At 33.9% G+C, this 17,126-nt stretch overlaps 1 protein-coding gene across 17 annotated transcripts; it reads right to left on the reverse strand.

Moving 5' to 3' along the window:
• Positions 1-199: 199 nt before the first annotated feature.
• On the reverse strand, positions 200-15,878 carry LOC114173334 (uncharacterized). Of its 17 annotated transcripts, XM_028057653.2 has the most exons (18): positions 15,371-15,875; positions 13,783-14,990; positions 13,496-13,671; positions 10,913-11,055; positions 10,763-10,831; positions 10,041-10,113; positions 9,329-9,485; positions 8,947-9,238; positions 8,693-8,807; positions 8,423-8,586; positions 8,141-8,215; positions 8,015-8,032; positions 7,852-7,946; positions 7,624-7,725; positions 7,252-7,316; positions 6,765-6,813; positions 6,633-6,659; positions 5,276-5,693 (listed from the first exon to the last, which is right to left on the reverse strand). In XM_028057653.2, the coding sequence occupies exons 1-14, from the start codon at positions 15,740-15,742 to the stop codon at positions 7,668-7,670; spliced, it is 3,015 nt and encodes a 1,004-aa protein (XP_027913454.2). In that variant the 5' UTR covers positions 15,743-15,875; the 3' UTR covers positions 5,276-5,693; positions 6,633-6,659; positions 6,765-6,813; positions 7,252-7,316; positions 7,624-7,667. The 17 variants fall into 17 exon arrangements, with proteins under 17 accessions (XP_027913450.2, XP_085525971.1, XP_085525969.1 ...); XM_085669850.1 differs by having other exon boundaries at positions 5,276-6,659; XM_028057649.2 differs by lacking the exon at positions 5,276-5,693 and adding an exon at positions 200-1,759 and having other exon boundaries at positions 7,624-8,032.
• Between the last annotated feature and the right edge of the window lie 1,248 nt (positions 15,879-17,126).

Genomic DNA, 17,126 nt, shown 5'->3' on the forward strand with positions numbered 1-17,126 from the left:
GTAATTGACTTTCTCTAAAAATATTAACAATGTAGATGAAACCACCTTACCCTCCCTAATCTGAATATATAAAATTTCAGGATAAAAAAAATGAGATAATATCATTCGTATGTTTCTTAAATTTATTATGAACCATACAAATCAACTCTTTGATTAAAAGATTAAAAATATGCCATCTATTCATCTATTGCTATCTAAATTTGACACATTTATTAATATCTTTATTCTATATCTTCCTGAAAAGGTAGTCGAGATAAATCAAACATTTTTTCAACCGCAAATTGATAATAGTGAGGAGCAACAACAAATTAATAAAATAACCACCAGCAAGAACATGGTGGAGATGAGCAACAAGAAGAAGATGGATATAAGCAACAACAGGATGGACGACAACATGAAGATCATGGATATACTGATTATTAGCTAGTTTAATTTGGCAACTGACATAAAACATTTTTTGTATGTTGTTAACATCTTTTAAAATAGTTTTATTGTATGTATATTGGTTGAAATTTAGCTGAGGTACGGGACAAGTATTTGAACCTAATTTTTGTTGTTGTGAGTATGGTAATGTTTTTAGTTGTTTCCTTTACTAGCACACTCATGTGGGAGGCTATATTTTCTATTGCATTTTATTGGGGAGATCTTCTCAAATCCATTCCTTTATGTTGTTATTTAGGAATGGTGTTTTCTTCTTTAAACTTCTTAAAATAGTGTTTTTTTTTTCTGCCTTATTGTGAATAAGCTTTGAATTAGGGATCTATCACTGCAGTTGATTTATTCAAAGTCTAAGAAGCAAAGGAGAACTCATAAATCTATATAACCTTTCTAGATGTCACATTAAAAGACTCTTAACGTTATTTTTTACCAGAAATGTTGTACATTCTTTCATTCTAAGAATGAAACTAGTACATAAATTTATTCAAGGACAAAATACAATTTTAGTCAATAATTCACACTAAAACATTTTATTTAACCCTTAAAAAATTATTCTTAGTATAAAAATTTTAATTTTATTTAAACTCAATTAATAGTTAAAGTAATTGTTTAACCTTTAATAATTATCATGTGACTTTTAAAGTAAAAATTAATACTAATGCAATTAGTAAAAAGATGTAACAATTACTAAAAACTAAACACGTGTTCAATTAATTTAATCATTAACGAAGTTCAAACAAAATTAAAACTTTTATACTAAAATTGTAATTAGGGAAAAGTTTAAAGTGATTTTTTTTACCTTGATAATCATACCTTCAATTCCCTTCTTAACGGGACTTCGAATTAATTTTATTCATTCCAAACTATTTGTATTTTCCAACTTGAGAAGCGCTAGAATAGGCATTAAATATAATTAGGAAATAATTATATTAGGAAAATGTTTTACCTATTAACCATACCTATCTTTGTATCTATGATTGATCTTTGATCTTCTCTATACAAGTATGAGGATTCTATCAATATAAAATATGAGAAAAACTTCAAAGCTCTCTCAATTACTCTTAAATACAATCTCCTTTATTTATCTTAACTAGCTGTTTACAACATTAGTTCACTAGAGGTCCTTGAGAATCTAATTATTTAAATCAATAGCAATATGGGTTACCCTAGAAACCAGAATGCCCTGAAGTTCGTAATGGAGACTACAGAATCATCCCATGCAGCTCAGGAAAAACCACTTGAAAGAGATGATGACAAATAGTAATGGTAATTGAGTATTAAAAGGCCCCACTTACAACCTACTTACAATTACTATTGACACCTATAATTACAACAAAATAAAACCCACAAGTTTAAAAAAATTACAAAACCAAATTACAAAGAAAAATTCTAATCCAAAAACATTAGATTCAAAGTAAATTTTATTAAAGAAATTTAAACAAATATTGTATTTACTAATAAACATCTTTCTCATTCATACACACTCATCAAGAAACCACTAAAATAAAATCCCAAAAGTAAAGCATATATAAATGGTACCCAACACAGGAACAGCATGGCACAAGTTCATGTGCTTTAGTATCACCATATTTGGAAGCCATAAACCCCAAAAGCTAATGGCTAAGAGAGGGAATGACAGAAATATAACATCAGAAAATGTGACATGTAACTAACGAAAGATTCATGCTAGGCACAGGAAAGTCATTGCCACAGCCTCCAACACAGCCTTAACTTTGCATATGAAAAGAGGTTGCCTTCATATTCTATTCCTTGCTTCTACATATCAATACCCAAAAAGTAATTAGTATTTTAGAATACTCAATCAATTTTCACGATTACTGCAGCCATTTGTAAGTTGTTAACCACTTAGATAGTGGTTATCAAGAAGTACTGAACTCAGTAAACATGATACACGAAAAGGGACGTGAAAACCTTCTACAACCAGAAGTACATAGCATGAGAAACATCGGAAGACCATAAGTAAATTTTCTCCTCTGCATCACATGCTGTGCTGGTTGTCTCCCCTTACTTTCATTGATCTTGTTTGTTCCTCTATTCTCCTCTACTTTAATAACCGATTCCATTGTAGGTGATACGCGGGCAGTTCCCCATTAATGGCAGACCCTTCATTTTGTGAGTGTGTGAGTGTGTGTGTGTGTATAAACTATAAACCCTAAGATCAATGAAATAATTCAACTTAAATGCACCTTTGCTATTTCGATAACTAGATACAGAAACCCATTCCTGTATTTGGGTGTAGCTAGTATTAAAAATTAATATCACAACTTCTAGACAATTTCACTGAGGAGAAATCTTTGACACGACATAGGCTTCTCCGAGGATGTCAATAAAAACTAAAGCCTTCAGCAACTCAAGTTGTTCCTCATGGAAAAGACCTTAATCCTTCTCGTCAGGCCTCAGCTGACGGTAAGATTCAACTTTGTATTACAGGAAATGGTACAGGTAGAGAGAAAAACAAATTAAAAAGAGTTAATTACATATCTTACTCCCAACAAGTAAACCCAGTCTTTATCGAATCTGTATGAGCAGACACAATATTGACCTCAGGAAGAAGTCTCAGTTTTCGTCATAGCTGATCTAGGAGAGAAGAATAATAGTGTCATCGAATAGGACAAATGTCATCTGGAAGAAATCGTATAGTTTAAAGTTTCAAGGACTTCAGCTTCCTACTATTTATTTCTTAAAGAATGACTTCAAACTGTTGCTTATTTCCGGTTGTAACTACATAAAAGTCTAGAGCTAGAGGTACTTGGAGCGTGAGAACCACAATAGTTGTCGTTCAGTGCAAAAATCAATATCATAATGCTTAGATTTGGCTAATCACAATCTGGACCTTCATGAAGAAATTTCTGTTTTAGTAATGTTGGATGGTGATATGATATTTTGGCCTACTACGTTTCAGGCTTTTAGCTTAAATTGGCGTAGGAACTATGGCAGTTGGCACCATTGCTACGACAAGGGAGGGGGGAAATCTCCACATAAAATTTAGCTCTACATACCTTCTTGCAGCATACAAAACTACCAAAATATGGGCTCATAAGAAATCAACCTATCATCTTAAGTGTCCCCCGACGCCCAACAGATAAAAAATAATAATTTTAGCATCTACTGAGTTACCTATTGATCCTGTCTAGAGATGAGACATTTGAAATTATACACCTGACAATGTGTGACGAACTGAACAAAATGAGGTGATTGAATACAAAGACCTAATTATCAACACCATTCAGTCTCAACATACACTTTTGTTCTCTTAAAACAAAGACCTAATGATAAAAATAAAGATAACATACTACTAAGTTAATTTAAATCTTGACCATATTGTATTGTAGGACATTACAATCTTAACTTGTACTGCTAAGGTCATTAAAACCTTGCTCAAGATTGTAGCATTTTACAATATTAAGAGTACAGTGGACTCACTATAGGACGACAATAGAACTGTTAAGATCAAATAATTGTATAGGACCATGAGTATAAAAATATGCCAATTATATAATGAAAAGTTGAATAAATGTTCAGCCCGCCAAAATTGGATGGCTTACCCTGTACTTACAATTTTAATCCCATACTCAACAGTGGTGATCACAGGGGTTCTTTGGCCAGCCCAAGTAACCATGAAGCCTGGTGGTGATGCCATAGCCATCAAGGCCAATTTTGTGTGGTGGGCTTTTGCTGTAGAAATGATCCAGTGTTTACCTTTCTGCTCAGAACTGTGAACCGTTTTGAGAGTTTTTTTAAGAGGAATATGGGCTAAATTCCCCTTTTTAGAATGCTTAAAAACCCTAACCCTATTTTATGCTATAATTTTTCTCCCTTTCTCTGTTCGACAATGAACAACCCTGCAACACATCACAAGTGGTCTTTATGAAGCATCTATCTCTTCTATGTTTAATGTATTTTTGAATTCAGCACCGCTACTCTATTCTTGTCACTTTCTTCTCTTAAACTCCTATTTTTTGAGTTATGATATGTATAACTTATATACATATGAATTATATATCTACAAAAAAAAAATTAAAACATTAGTCATCCCGCTATAGCAGTTTTTGAATTGATATCGAAGATTGATACCTACGATTTTAATTGTCTTCAAAAATAAAGTAAAAAATTTTATGTCCTCAATCTCCTAAAATCCAAGGTGCGTTTGTTTCAAGATATAATATAGCATTATATGAATGACATTTCCTAAAATACTAAATAACCAGAACGTTATTCCTTAGTAATTAAAAAATCTAATTTAGATGTCAATAGTTCTAGAAAGATTTTATAAAATTCAAAATTATTGGAATTAAATGGAAGTTATAGAAAATAACCTTATATTCCAAGGAATATAATATATATTATAACCTTACAGTTCAGAGTTAACACGAGAATATAACATTCTAAGGTTGACATTCCAGTGAATAAAATTTTAAACCCCGAAATAATATACTCGAAAATAACTAAACATTTTACAATTACCCCGTGTCATGATAATCCACTTCCCTTGCTTCATTCCTTTATTCAGGAGGAAGACACGGGGTTGATTAGAATGAGCATTAACTTGGTTCGTATCTCACCTTTTGTTTCTTCTGGGTCTCCACAAAGGTTTGAAATATGTTATTTTCAGTGTTAGTATGTCAAAACATCAAAAGGATACAGATTCGGAGGAAAATATTAATAGGGGTCTTATCGTAAATAATATATTTGAGAATTTAATTTAATATCTGTCATTTGTACCTCAAAAAATGGGATATACTAGTTTTGTAATTAGTATGTCTAATATTTTGAAAGCATTAATTTATGCATAATTTTTCTTAGGAAATCACAAATATTAAAAAAAAATAAGATTCATTAATCACGTATTAAGTTTGATTGTAGTAGCATTCATTTTGCTACATGTATTTAATTAACATTCCTATCACTTATAGGGACTTCCCATCCTTCATCTGAGCTAACCCCCATCATGTAACCATTCCAACCAACAATCATTAATAGTAGGATCCTTAGTATGCCAAGCAGAGGATCAATTATCCTGAACACTCAATATACTAATTGATGAGTCTATGACTCACGAGAACATAGAGGCACTTCCTAGGAGGATTACTAGGAGCATAACAAGAAGAGAGACCTCTATCTCGCCAACTTCTTTGACTTTATTTAGTATTTCTCTTTGTATTTAGTTGTGTTGACTTTCCTTTGCTTGTTTGTTTTGTAGGCTCTGCTTTTAGCACCTTGTTGGGACTTCATCACTAATCAAAGAATATAACAACTAATAAAATTAAAACAATGCATAGCAAAACAATTACTCAAGAGAAATAACTGTCTTATATTCGTATCACCATTATATGCAGTATTGAAAAGAACAACACGATTGGCCAAGCTCTGAATTAGGGTTATATTCTTTAATTATAACCTGCTAGACAAGGCACTTGTATTTATTCTACTTGTTGAATTTCCACATAAAAGAAAAGGGGGAAGAGAACAGTCGCTTAGATACTGATTTTTGTATATTGATGGTTATGGTTATTGGTGAGTAGCTATTTTAACTAAATAAAATAGAATGTTGTGATTGTAGTATGTAGTAGTTTGTAATTTTAGAAGTCCTAAAATATAATTGAACAGGTATTTATTTAAATACTAAAAGCTAAAATTTTCTGTATTGTCCAAATATAAAAAATAAGAAAAGACAGTAGTATGTGCATTCAGGGAAAATTAATGAAATGTGTCTCTATATGAGCATAATTTCTCTTTAAGAAACATTTTATTGTAAATTATGGGAAATATGATTAAAGAGTAGTTTCCAAAAGTAATCCATTGTCGATAAAGTGAATAACAAATTCACATGCGCCTCCCCGTGCTTCAAGATAAAAGTAAGTTCCTTACCAGACAGCAAGTTAATACCATTAGGGGTTCATGACAACACAGAAAAAGCAAAGCTAAAAACAACACGATTAGAAGTCAGAAGCATCAAAGTAGCCATGGAAACTCTACTCTAACTGTTGTTTATACCAACATTCACAATAAGAAACTCTGCTGAAAACTTTAATGAAATAACTATTATCTAGAAATTATTAAGAGAAATTTGGTAGGTTGTGTGTATGAGAACTAAGTGATCAAAAGTATCAGGATGAAGAGACCACCAATGCAGGGAAAGATGAGAAAGGAATTAAACTTACAAACATACTTACAAAAATTGCAGGACCAAAGTACAGTACCTAAAAAAGCAAAAACCAATCTTGATGCTTTAGTTAAATAGTAGAGTCAACTTTATCCTATTCCACAAGCTTAACCCAAAAATGTTTCTGAATCGAATTACTCACAGATTAGAGCTTGCTTCAAGAATACAGCCAAACACCTCCAATGGAATGCCTCCCGGATGACAGCCATGGATAAAATGCAATGATAGCTCATTAGCACATGTAATAAAGGAAATTTAACATCGCGTGTAAGAAAATTATCAAATTTTATGATGGAAAGAAAAGATAAACTATAATTTTAACATATAAAATGTCGATATACAGCCTGATTCAAGCCATGACAGCAACACACTTAAAAGGCAAAAAAAAAGTAAAACACGGAAAAGGTACAACCCCCATTCCCCAAACTAAGCTACCTTGATTTAAACAGAAAATAGTACGCTCAGTAGACCATTGAATTTCCTCGAGACTCAGAAAAAAGATCATTTAAACTCAAATTATTCCCCTAAATAATACACAGCTATTGGAAATGAAAGAGAGAAAAAATTCAAATGGATATCATAAATTACTATTGCTTCAAATTAATCTCCCAATAAACAAGTCAAGGTACCTTCTACTGGGTGCCTTTTAAGCATCTAACCACGGGAGGAATGCCTCAAACCATTGGAAGGTCTCCTGAACGAAAAACTTAATTAGAAACACTAAAATTCAAGCAGATTTGGTAACCAAAAATATGATGGAACCAGATCTAAAAGAAAAAGGGGAGGAAAGAAAACCAGTGTATATCATCTGCAAAGGATCATCATAGAACCACAAAGTTACAATTAATGTGAAATTGAATTTCTCATAATAAACTTTCAATGGACTTAATTGCAAAAGCAATGTTCAAAGTACAAACAACTATACTATGTAAAACTATTAGAGATAGATTTCACAATGGCCACACAAGAAGGAAGAAACCGCCTTTGGCGTGTTATCTTACAATAGAAAGAGCACTTTCCACTGAAAGAACTGCCAGTGAAGTGTTCACTCTGACCAGACATCACGCTTTTTCACCTCAAAGGCCAACAACTGTGCTGGGTACCTCTTGGGCCGTACAGAGAACATAAATAATGCCAAATAATTAGAATCTCAATATAAATTGAAACACTATGTACAGAAATCAGTGAACATCATTTTGGTAGTCAAAATCAGCACATTGTTCACTTGCCAGTGATGAACGGGTGATTCAATGCCTGTGAGACTGTCAACCTCTTGTCTGGATCCAATACAAAAACCTTTTCGAGAAGATCCTTGAAATTGGCTAACATCTTTGCATCCTCCCCTAGAGAGGCAGTAATGATTGTTCCAATATCTTTTGGTTTTATGTTGAGAATCATCCGCTTTATTGCCTAATCAATAAAACAAACATCCATTAATAACACTCTTAAAATTCTGTTCATTCATTCAAACAAAGACCAAAAAATTAAATTAAATTCCACTAGCAGAATGAAGCTCACCTTTTTTGTCACAGGGTCCTCCTCTGTAGCAAGAAAATTCAGGTCCTGATCAAAATGCTGTTCAATAAATGCTCCCTGCATACATGATTATAAGAGCAACAACATATCATTAACAACACAAAATATACAGACCATATAAGAGGATAAATTAGCAATTAATGCGGCAACAGAGGAAAAAGGGGAAGAAAAAAAAAACCTGATGTATCCAAACAGTAAAATAATTAATTTCCACACTTCGGTCTCAAAACATGAGAAACAAAGAAAATAAAATAAAAAAGTTACCTTCCGAAGCATCTTTTTAGGAAAAAGGCCCTTCAGTTCCATATGGAGCCGTAGCATGTCATTGTTTGTAGAACCTGGAAAAAGAACTTTCCCTGTATAGAGCTCATACAAACAACATCCTACAGACCACATATCCAATGGATGATCATAGGTTAAACCAAATACTGCATAGAAAATATTTGAACCAACAGTTAAAACCCATAAAATATTCAAAATGACAAAAATGGTTAAGACTGGGAATATTCAATTTTGTACGGCAAAGAAACTTACTGATTTCAGGGGCACGATAAAAGCGACTCACTAGATATGGCGTAACTTCATTTTTACCAGCAAACATGGCATTACCAAAGTCACAAAGCTTCAAAACATTTTTAGCCTCATTCACCTGGTCCAAATAGGAGGTTGAAGAAATAAAATAAGAAACGATGCAAATTTCTTCTTGAGAAGAAGCAGAACAACCAAAGAATTTAATATTACTTTCAAAATAATCAATCTAACAAAAGAAATATTATCTGTTGCCATACCAACATATTATCTGGTTTTATATCACAATGGAGAACACCACAGTTCCGGAGATGCTTCAGTGCAATAAAAAGTTGTTTAGCATACACTCTAACTGCAGTTAGCCTAAGGCCAATATTGCGACCAAACTTCTTTAAAACCTCACGCAGATTCATATGGAGAGATTCAAAAACTAAACAGAGGTGATTCCTGTACTTGAAACTAGAAAGGAAACGAACACAATGACGCTTATCATCTGGATCAGTACCTACTAATTTCTTTAATATAACCAATTCATCCATACCAGCCTTGTACCTTTTGAAACACAAAACACAACAGCGAGTATAAGGTACACATTCAACAAGCAGAAATTTTAATGGGAAGACACAAACCAAGGCCACTCACATTGTGTCATTACTACGAATTATTTTTATGGCAACTTCTCCAGGTTCACCACTAATACTTTTAAGATTCTTTGCCCGGACTACTGTTGAAAAGACACCTCTCCCATGAGCAGCAATGACTTCATACCGGCCATCAAGTATTTCACCAAATCGATAACCTGCACAATTGCATGAAAATGTAATATTGAACAGGAAAACAGATACGTTTTGACCCAAAGAGATTTTCCAGTCACACTGACAGGATATACCCCAATAGATGAAGGTAAAAAGGTAAATACATTGCCACGAAAAAACTATCCCAAAATATTAAATTATTGGGTATAGAGCATAAGAATCATTCCATATATAACATACTTTGATAAAGAAGTCATTTGAAGATGCACACAAAAACACTCAAGCCAAATATTAAACATAAGGCTGAGTTCCAAACCACATATTTCACTCCATGACTAAACTAAAATTGCTCCAGGTGAAAAGGAAACAACGTTTTGTAATTACTAGTGAAAATAATAAACAAAAAAGTAAAAGAAAATGTCCTAAACCAAACAGCACATATTTCAAGAACTTGCAGAAATACAGTGGATGGAGAAGTAGTCAAAATCAATTAATAATGAACACAGTGAAGAGGCGCACAAAATAACTAATCAAGTCTAAAGGAAACAATAAAAAACGAATGATCAAAACAGCAAGTTACAATCAAATAAGTAACTTACTGTAATAACCCTCTGCATCATCCCAATTATCATGTAGGCCACCATTCTCAATTCTTAAACCTTCTCCTTTACCCTTCAAAGAAAGGAAGGAAATCTTAATATACACATAAAAGAAAAATCCAGAATAAAAACAAAAACAAAAAAATAAACAGTAGATCAATAACTGTAAGGCTTAACATAACTGATTTCCAGGACATAAAAATTGTGAGGAATGTTCAGTTGTGAATAAATTTCCCCACCTTCGTTGAGGAGAGCAAAACTTCACATAATAATTAAATGTAATGTTATTAACCTTTCCAGTGACCATAAAAAACTTATTCCTACAAAAATTAAATAAGAACCAAACATGTTAAAAAAATTTCAGGAATCTTATTCCTTCCTGATAATATCATCCTCAGAAAAGTAGTTTAATTGGAAATGAACGATCCACTATACCAAGTGCCACCTAATGGAATGACAATTATTACAGCCTTAGGTTGAATTTGGAGATAGAGATATAAGCTACGAATTATTTCAAAGTAAATAATATACATAGAGTGAGGGGAAATTAACAGAAAGAACAGTTAAAAAGGATACAGGACATATGAAACAGGAGAGAGTTTGCTATAAGCAACTTCCCAAAGTGTACAAGTTGTCCTCAATTAGAAACAAAATCAATTTACTGACAGCTCAGTAGCTTATTGAATTGAGTAATTAGAAAAAAGATTTAACAGAACACTTACTGATTTCTGAGCTCCAGTTGGTGTCTCACCAAATATATCATCACAAAATTCGTCATCAGCTTCTTTACTCTGTAAATGTTATAAATGAATGTGAGATCCAAATAGGTACCCTGACCTTTCTTTAAAATAAAACATAATTTCAACACAAACCTTTGGTGTACCCTCTCCAAGGGCCCCAGAGCAAGAGATCATATTAGAAGCAACGACCCCATTTACCAGAGGAGATTTCCTGACTGAGAATAATGTTTCCACTTCCACATCATTGAGAACATCAGGAACGGTAGGAGGAATCTCTAAAGTTTGTTTGTCCAACAATAGTTAAAAAAAGTATGCATTAGAAAGCTTATTAAAAGTGGAAGAATGGGGTGTATGGAATAACAATAAACAAACAAGTCATTTAGCCTAACATACGAGTTCTTATGTCTCTGTCGATATTCAGTCAATCAGAGTCGTTATAATTATGTTCTTGTCTATTAAACCAAAAATTGATTGGTACATCATAAATAGTTTATTAAACAACAGGTCTGACACTAGCATCACTCATTTTCATCACTCGCATGGCCAATATTCATATATGTTACTAAGAAACCATTGTTTAAACCAATGATAAGGGAGGACTGTTGTATTGTTGACAAATTTAGTAGGAACAGCTAAAAGAGCAGGTAAGCATGAATTGAGTGATTTGGGAGGTAGGGATGTTGCAGTCACTTGAGAACTGTTCTACTAGACTCTTCCATTTAATGTTACAAATTCTTTCGAATTGTAATACTTCTTTCATTGTTTCATCCAATAAAAGTGGGAGTAAGGGATTTCAAATGTGAATATAACAACCTATCAAAACCTTTCTACTAATTTCCCACACAGAAGCTTACCAGCATGAACGGGAACCTTTCTATGGCGTACAAGCCCTCATTTTTTCCAAAAATAAATCCATTAAATTTTTCAAGAGCAACTAATAAGTACACAGGTATCATTATAAGCAAACGCAAGCCACAATAGAAGCTAAAATTTTTCCAATGACTAATTTTCCTCATGAATGGCCAGTACATAGTGTTGCCTCTATAAAATGGCTCATTATGTTGGTTTCTTGAATGACTTGTTGGCTGAGAGGTCTGTAGGCACTTTATCCTTTAACCCTTAATGTGACAAGACCTAAGACCCAAATCATCACAGGTCTTTCACTAGCCCCTCAGGTTTCAAAGAAACGTGCCTCTGATGATTGCTAAATAGTGTATTTAGGATGCGAAACACAGTGAAACAGCCACAAAAGAGACATGTAATGTATCAGAGATATTATTTTTCGTATCACAAATCGTTTCGTATCTAAATTGTAAGATTCATAAACATTTAAAAAAGCTAACATACAAAGATGTAAAGATGTAATTAATAATAACAACCACATTAAAAAAGAGTGGTTGTATAGTGGATAAATTAAGTTAATAAATATTATAATAGTTGGATTGGGTTAGGTTGTATGACCCAACTCCTTTGTTAAATGGAGAAAAAATAAATGGGATGATAAACATTTGACCCAAAGAGAATAAGGAAGAAAGATGTCAGTTTTCAGTGCAGTGACAATTTCAGAGTCACCTTTTTAAATTTTTTGGGTGCAGTGACAGTTTCCAAAGTCACCTTTTTTTTTTTTGGGTGCATTAGTAGTTTTACAGGGAGTCATCATTTACTAATTGAGCTTTAAAATGTTTCTAAAAAAGGTGGGCTAAAATTTTAGATCAAAAACGGGTCCCAAATCCAACCCCACTAAAAGCCCTAGGGTTGTCTGTCCCTTACCACAACCGAACACGAGCCAGCAAGGTATGTTGATGTCGTGACAGTCATTGGCGCCAGTAGCCACCTTGAGGGGTGTTGCAGTCCTGAGGTCTATCAACTTTTTCTCCCTCATTGTTGGGAGAGATTGAAGCGAGAGGCCTATCAGCTTCTTCTCCCTCATCGTTGGGAGGGATAGCACCATGAGGCAGCGGGAGGCAGCGGGAGGCACCATTGCGAGAGGCACCACAACAAGAGTTGTCGCCGTGAGAGGTGCCACCACGAGTAACATTTCTGCCCATGGATGCTACGATTCAAGCTACGAATAGGGGTGATTAGGAACAGTTCATGTGACTCAGAGATCAAATCATACTATATGAACACGATACGAGAGCAAAAACAAGTCTTCAAGCGATTTGTATCGTGGAGGTGGAGAATCGTATCGTGTATCGTACGATAATTACTACCATGCTATCAATGGCTATTGCTCTCCTTAAATGTTAAGGACTAAGTCCTTGGTTCAAAGCTAGGTAAGAGAAAAATATACATTATTACAAGGAAAACCATGAAATTCCACACCATTTGCAATGGGTTTGTGTATCAAAAAAAGACAAGGATCCTTTCAATTCAACCAACAAGGGGAGAATATCATGGTTCAGGACCCAACTATAGAATCATATGTTGTAATTGACATGTGCATCTAAAAGGAGAACAGGTTATACCACATATATTTATACAATTTTAATTTAAAAATAGTGGCGTTCTTGATAAATATGATGCAACCTTCTTGATAATGACACAAACGGAGTAGTGAGTTGAAAATCATATTTTTCGGGAGTGCAATAGACAGGCAACTACTAACTACTAAGCTGCAATCCATAATACAGAAAGACATTTTCAACTTTTTCAGAGGTCATCATAATTAAGACGGTTAATAAAATCGAAATATGGTGAAAAGAAAACAAAAACCTTTTATTTTGTTTTCTGTATTTTGTTGCACTTGTTGCTGCTGCTTCTTGTATTTCTCTAAGATTGCCTCCCTTCTCCTTCTACTCTCTTCTTTAACCCTATTGAAATGTTCTTCTTCTTGATCAGGTGATTGCAATGTAACCTTCTCATCTAACTCATCTTGTTCATCCTCCCTTCTGAAAACAATTGAGTTAATTCAGATATAAAAATAATACAAATTAAAATATACCATCAATAAAGAAAAAAAAACAGTGCATGCAATATTCTATTTAAAGATATTTAAATACCTTTGTAGTTTGTTTTCATCATAAACCATTACAGGCAAGGAGTTCTTTTTACTTTTTTGGTGGTCTTCTATTTCTTCTTGTTTTGTCTGCATTTTATGCCTATCACGACTATCATAATCATCTTCATGAGGCAGATACTTACCCATGCAATTCAAAGTGTCTCTGCCTGTGCGCCTCCCTCTATCCTCTCGCTTCTCCCTCTCCTTAATTTTATCTCTTTCCCAACCCTTATCATCATGTTCAGCAGTCTCCCGCTCCCTATCTCTCTCATCACCCCTTGTTCTCTCTCTACTTCGATATCTTTCCTTTTCCCTTCTCCTATCCCTCTCAAACACTGTCTCACAGCTCCTATCTACTTCCTTTTCTCTTCTCCTGTCCCTATAATCCTCTCTCTGCCTCCTCTCTTCTTCTCCATTCCTTTTGTGCCTCTCATGGCTCCTTTCATGTTCTTTCTCCCTTCTAAACACCCAACTCTCTTGTTCTTTTTCCATCTTTAAGTCTCTCTTAACATCTTTGTCCCTACTCCTATTCCTATCCCTACCCCTATCCCGAGCCTCCACAACATGATAACTTGCTCTGTGTTCGCTTCTTTTGTCCACCAAATCCCTATTCTCCCATCTGCTTGCCATCATTCCTTCATCATCAAGGCCGTAGTAGGTCTCCAGTCTACCACAATATGAAAGCCCCCCCTGTTCATCAGGGTGCCTTCTCTTTGAATGAGCATGTTTTTCTGCTATACTTCCAGAACGAGACCCGTCCTTGGCACGACCATTTGATCTTGATGGACTTCTATATCTATCACGAGAACATGACCTTCTTGATCTTCTATATTTCTCTCCTCCACTTTCTGAGGAAGAGATTATATAGTAACCAACATTCTGTCCCTCCAACTCTACGTCCTCGTCATCACAATAACCGTTATGTGTTTCATTTCCCTTAAAACATTCATATTCCCCACCATGCCGCATGTCCCTTCCCGAAGATTTATTCTTCAAAAGTCCATTGCCCATAGAATATGTACTAGTTCCATCATCCTTCCCATCCAAAAGGCCATTGCCCGTACCATCTTCGTGTATTTCACTGCCAAAGTGACTCCTTCGGCACGCCTCATCTTCACATTCAGGACTAATAAATTTATCATCAACAATACACCGTGTTCTAGTTTTTAAATCTTCGGCATGCAACAAAGTCTCCCTGACAAAATGTCCCTGCACAATTCAAATAAGTAACTAAGAAAGAAATGACTACTGATCAACAAAGAACAAATAGCAAGTTCACATTATATCAACAAAACTAAATATAGAAGACACGTAACGTCTCTTACTAATTATCTGTAAAGCCACCATTCTGCACTAAAACGCCTACAGAAACTCTGTAATGGATCCAAGGAGAGAGAAAATATAAAGGTGAAGGAGATAGAAATGATGAGAAAGAAGTAAAGACAAATTCTCCTTTTCTGTGGTCAACGAGAAAAGAGAGATAAATTGAAATACCTAATATATAAGGGTATTGTTTTGCGAAAAGAACACAATGACGAATCCAATGGCCTTAAAATAAATAAATTTCACAAAATTTGAATCCGATATACCAGATTTGAGGTATTGGATTGATCATCTCGATCTCCGGGCACGCCAGTTTCAGCAGGCTTAGCATCAGATCGAGCGTCTAGCTTCGCGATGTCGGCATCGTCTTCTTCGAGAATTTCTCCCTCCTCGACATCGTCATCATCGGGGGCGCGACGATTCGTGCCAGAGCTACAATGCAGAATCTGAGAAGTAGCCAACGGAGCAGTTTCACAATCGGCGGTTTCGCAATCGCGTTCACTTTCTTCGCCGTGTTTTCTGCTTCCATGGCGGCGGCGGCGGCGGTGGCGGTGGCGCTTCGAGGATCTGTCGGCGACCTCCGGAGCAGAGGATCGGCGGTGCTTGCGCCGTGAATCATGGCCATCGCCGGAGGCCATGATCGGATACGGTTGTTGGGTAAAGTTCAGGGTTATGGTTTGGCTTCGTTGATCGGAAGAACACGGGGGTTCTGTGTTGGATCGGTCAGAAATTCTAGGGAGAACACTAACCGGAAGGAAAAACCTCCCACGTGTCTTGACCAGGGATGGCAACGGAGCGGGGCGGGGTAGTATGGGGCGGGACGGGTTTCGCTATCCCATACATATTCTCGCATAACAAATTTATCATTATCGCCATACCCGTACCGTGTTCTAACTACTTCAATATTAATTTTTATAAAAGAAAAAAAATTACGGTAAAGAAAACATAATATTATCGAATATTCAATATTAGGAGAATGATTGTTTCTTCCATATCAAATACTTTGAAATAAATTATAATTGTTCACATTTTATATTAGAATACCAAATAAAATTTCATGAGAACCAAATTATTTATTAAATTTGCAAACTACAACATTGATGAATTTAGTTTATAAAATTAAAAAATATTTCAAAAAAGTATAAAAGGAAAACAAATATTCAAATTAAAATATATTTTAAATGTTTGTTTATTTCAATTTTTTAAATTCTAATGAATCTCTTTTTTCTACACTAATAAAAGTTATAATACATCACTTGATAAAAATGACACAAAGAATAAATAATAAACATAATAATAAAATTTTGACATAGATTTTGTATTTTTTGAACTTCAATATATGTTGGATAGTGACAAAACAATATTCATAGCAATTACATTAAATTTTTATATTGTAGTAAATAAAAGTTATTTATACAGTTAAAGTGAAAAAATTACAGTATGATTAATAATGAGTTATAAAATAACAAATAATTAGATAGAATATATTCAAATATTATTCTACATGATGAAAATAAACAATAAATAAAAATATTAAAAAACTAACAAATGTGTGTTTTAGAAATAATTTGAGAGACTATTGAAAGAAATCGCACAATGAAAATCAAATGTATAATTAAGGTATGATAAGATGAAAAATACATTAGAGAACTAATTATTACATTATGTTTGAAGTGGTTAAAATTAAATAGAAATGTCATTAGTGACCAAAAAATTTGTCATTAAATTACAAATAAATTAGTAATTAAATTGGTCACTCAATCGAGTACCGATTCGATCATTGAATCGGTCACTAATTTAGTCATTGATTCAGACAATAAATCAACTACTACCACCAATGACGAAAAATAGTGACTGATATGGGTTACTGACTAAATCAGTCACCATTTCATGTTTTGCTTGTAGTGAATTATCATATACTATTCCTAAATATCATTATATATATATATATATATATATATATATATATATATATATATATATATATATATATAAAATCTTAACCACTTCAAACATAATTTG

Source organism: Vigna unguiculata, chromosome 2 (assembly GCF_037176805.1).
Source record: "Vigna unguiculata cultivar grain cowpea cultivar isolate G323 ecotype 2 chromosome 2, ASM3717680v1, whole genome shotgun sequence".
Taxonomy (NCBI): Eukaryota; Viridiplantae; Streptophyta; class Magnoliopsida; order Fabales; family Fabaceae; genus Vigna; species Vigna unguiculata.

Excerpts from the sequence above, each read along its gene's own strand:
- LOC114173334 (XM_028057649.2), bottom strand. The coding sequence starts at position 15,742 with ATGGCCTCCGGCGATGGCCATGATTCACGGCGCAAGCACCGCCGATCC. Across the intron at positions 11,056-13,495 it reads TACAGAAAACAAAATAAAAG|AGATTCCTCCTACCGTTCCT; the intron begins GTTTTTGTTTTC and ends AACAAACTTTAG. Across the intron at positions 8,808-8,946 it reads TAAAACCAGATAATATGTTG|GTGAATGAGGCTAAAAATGT; the intron begins GTATGGCAACAG and ends TATTTGGACCAG.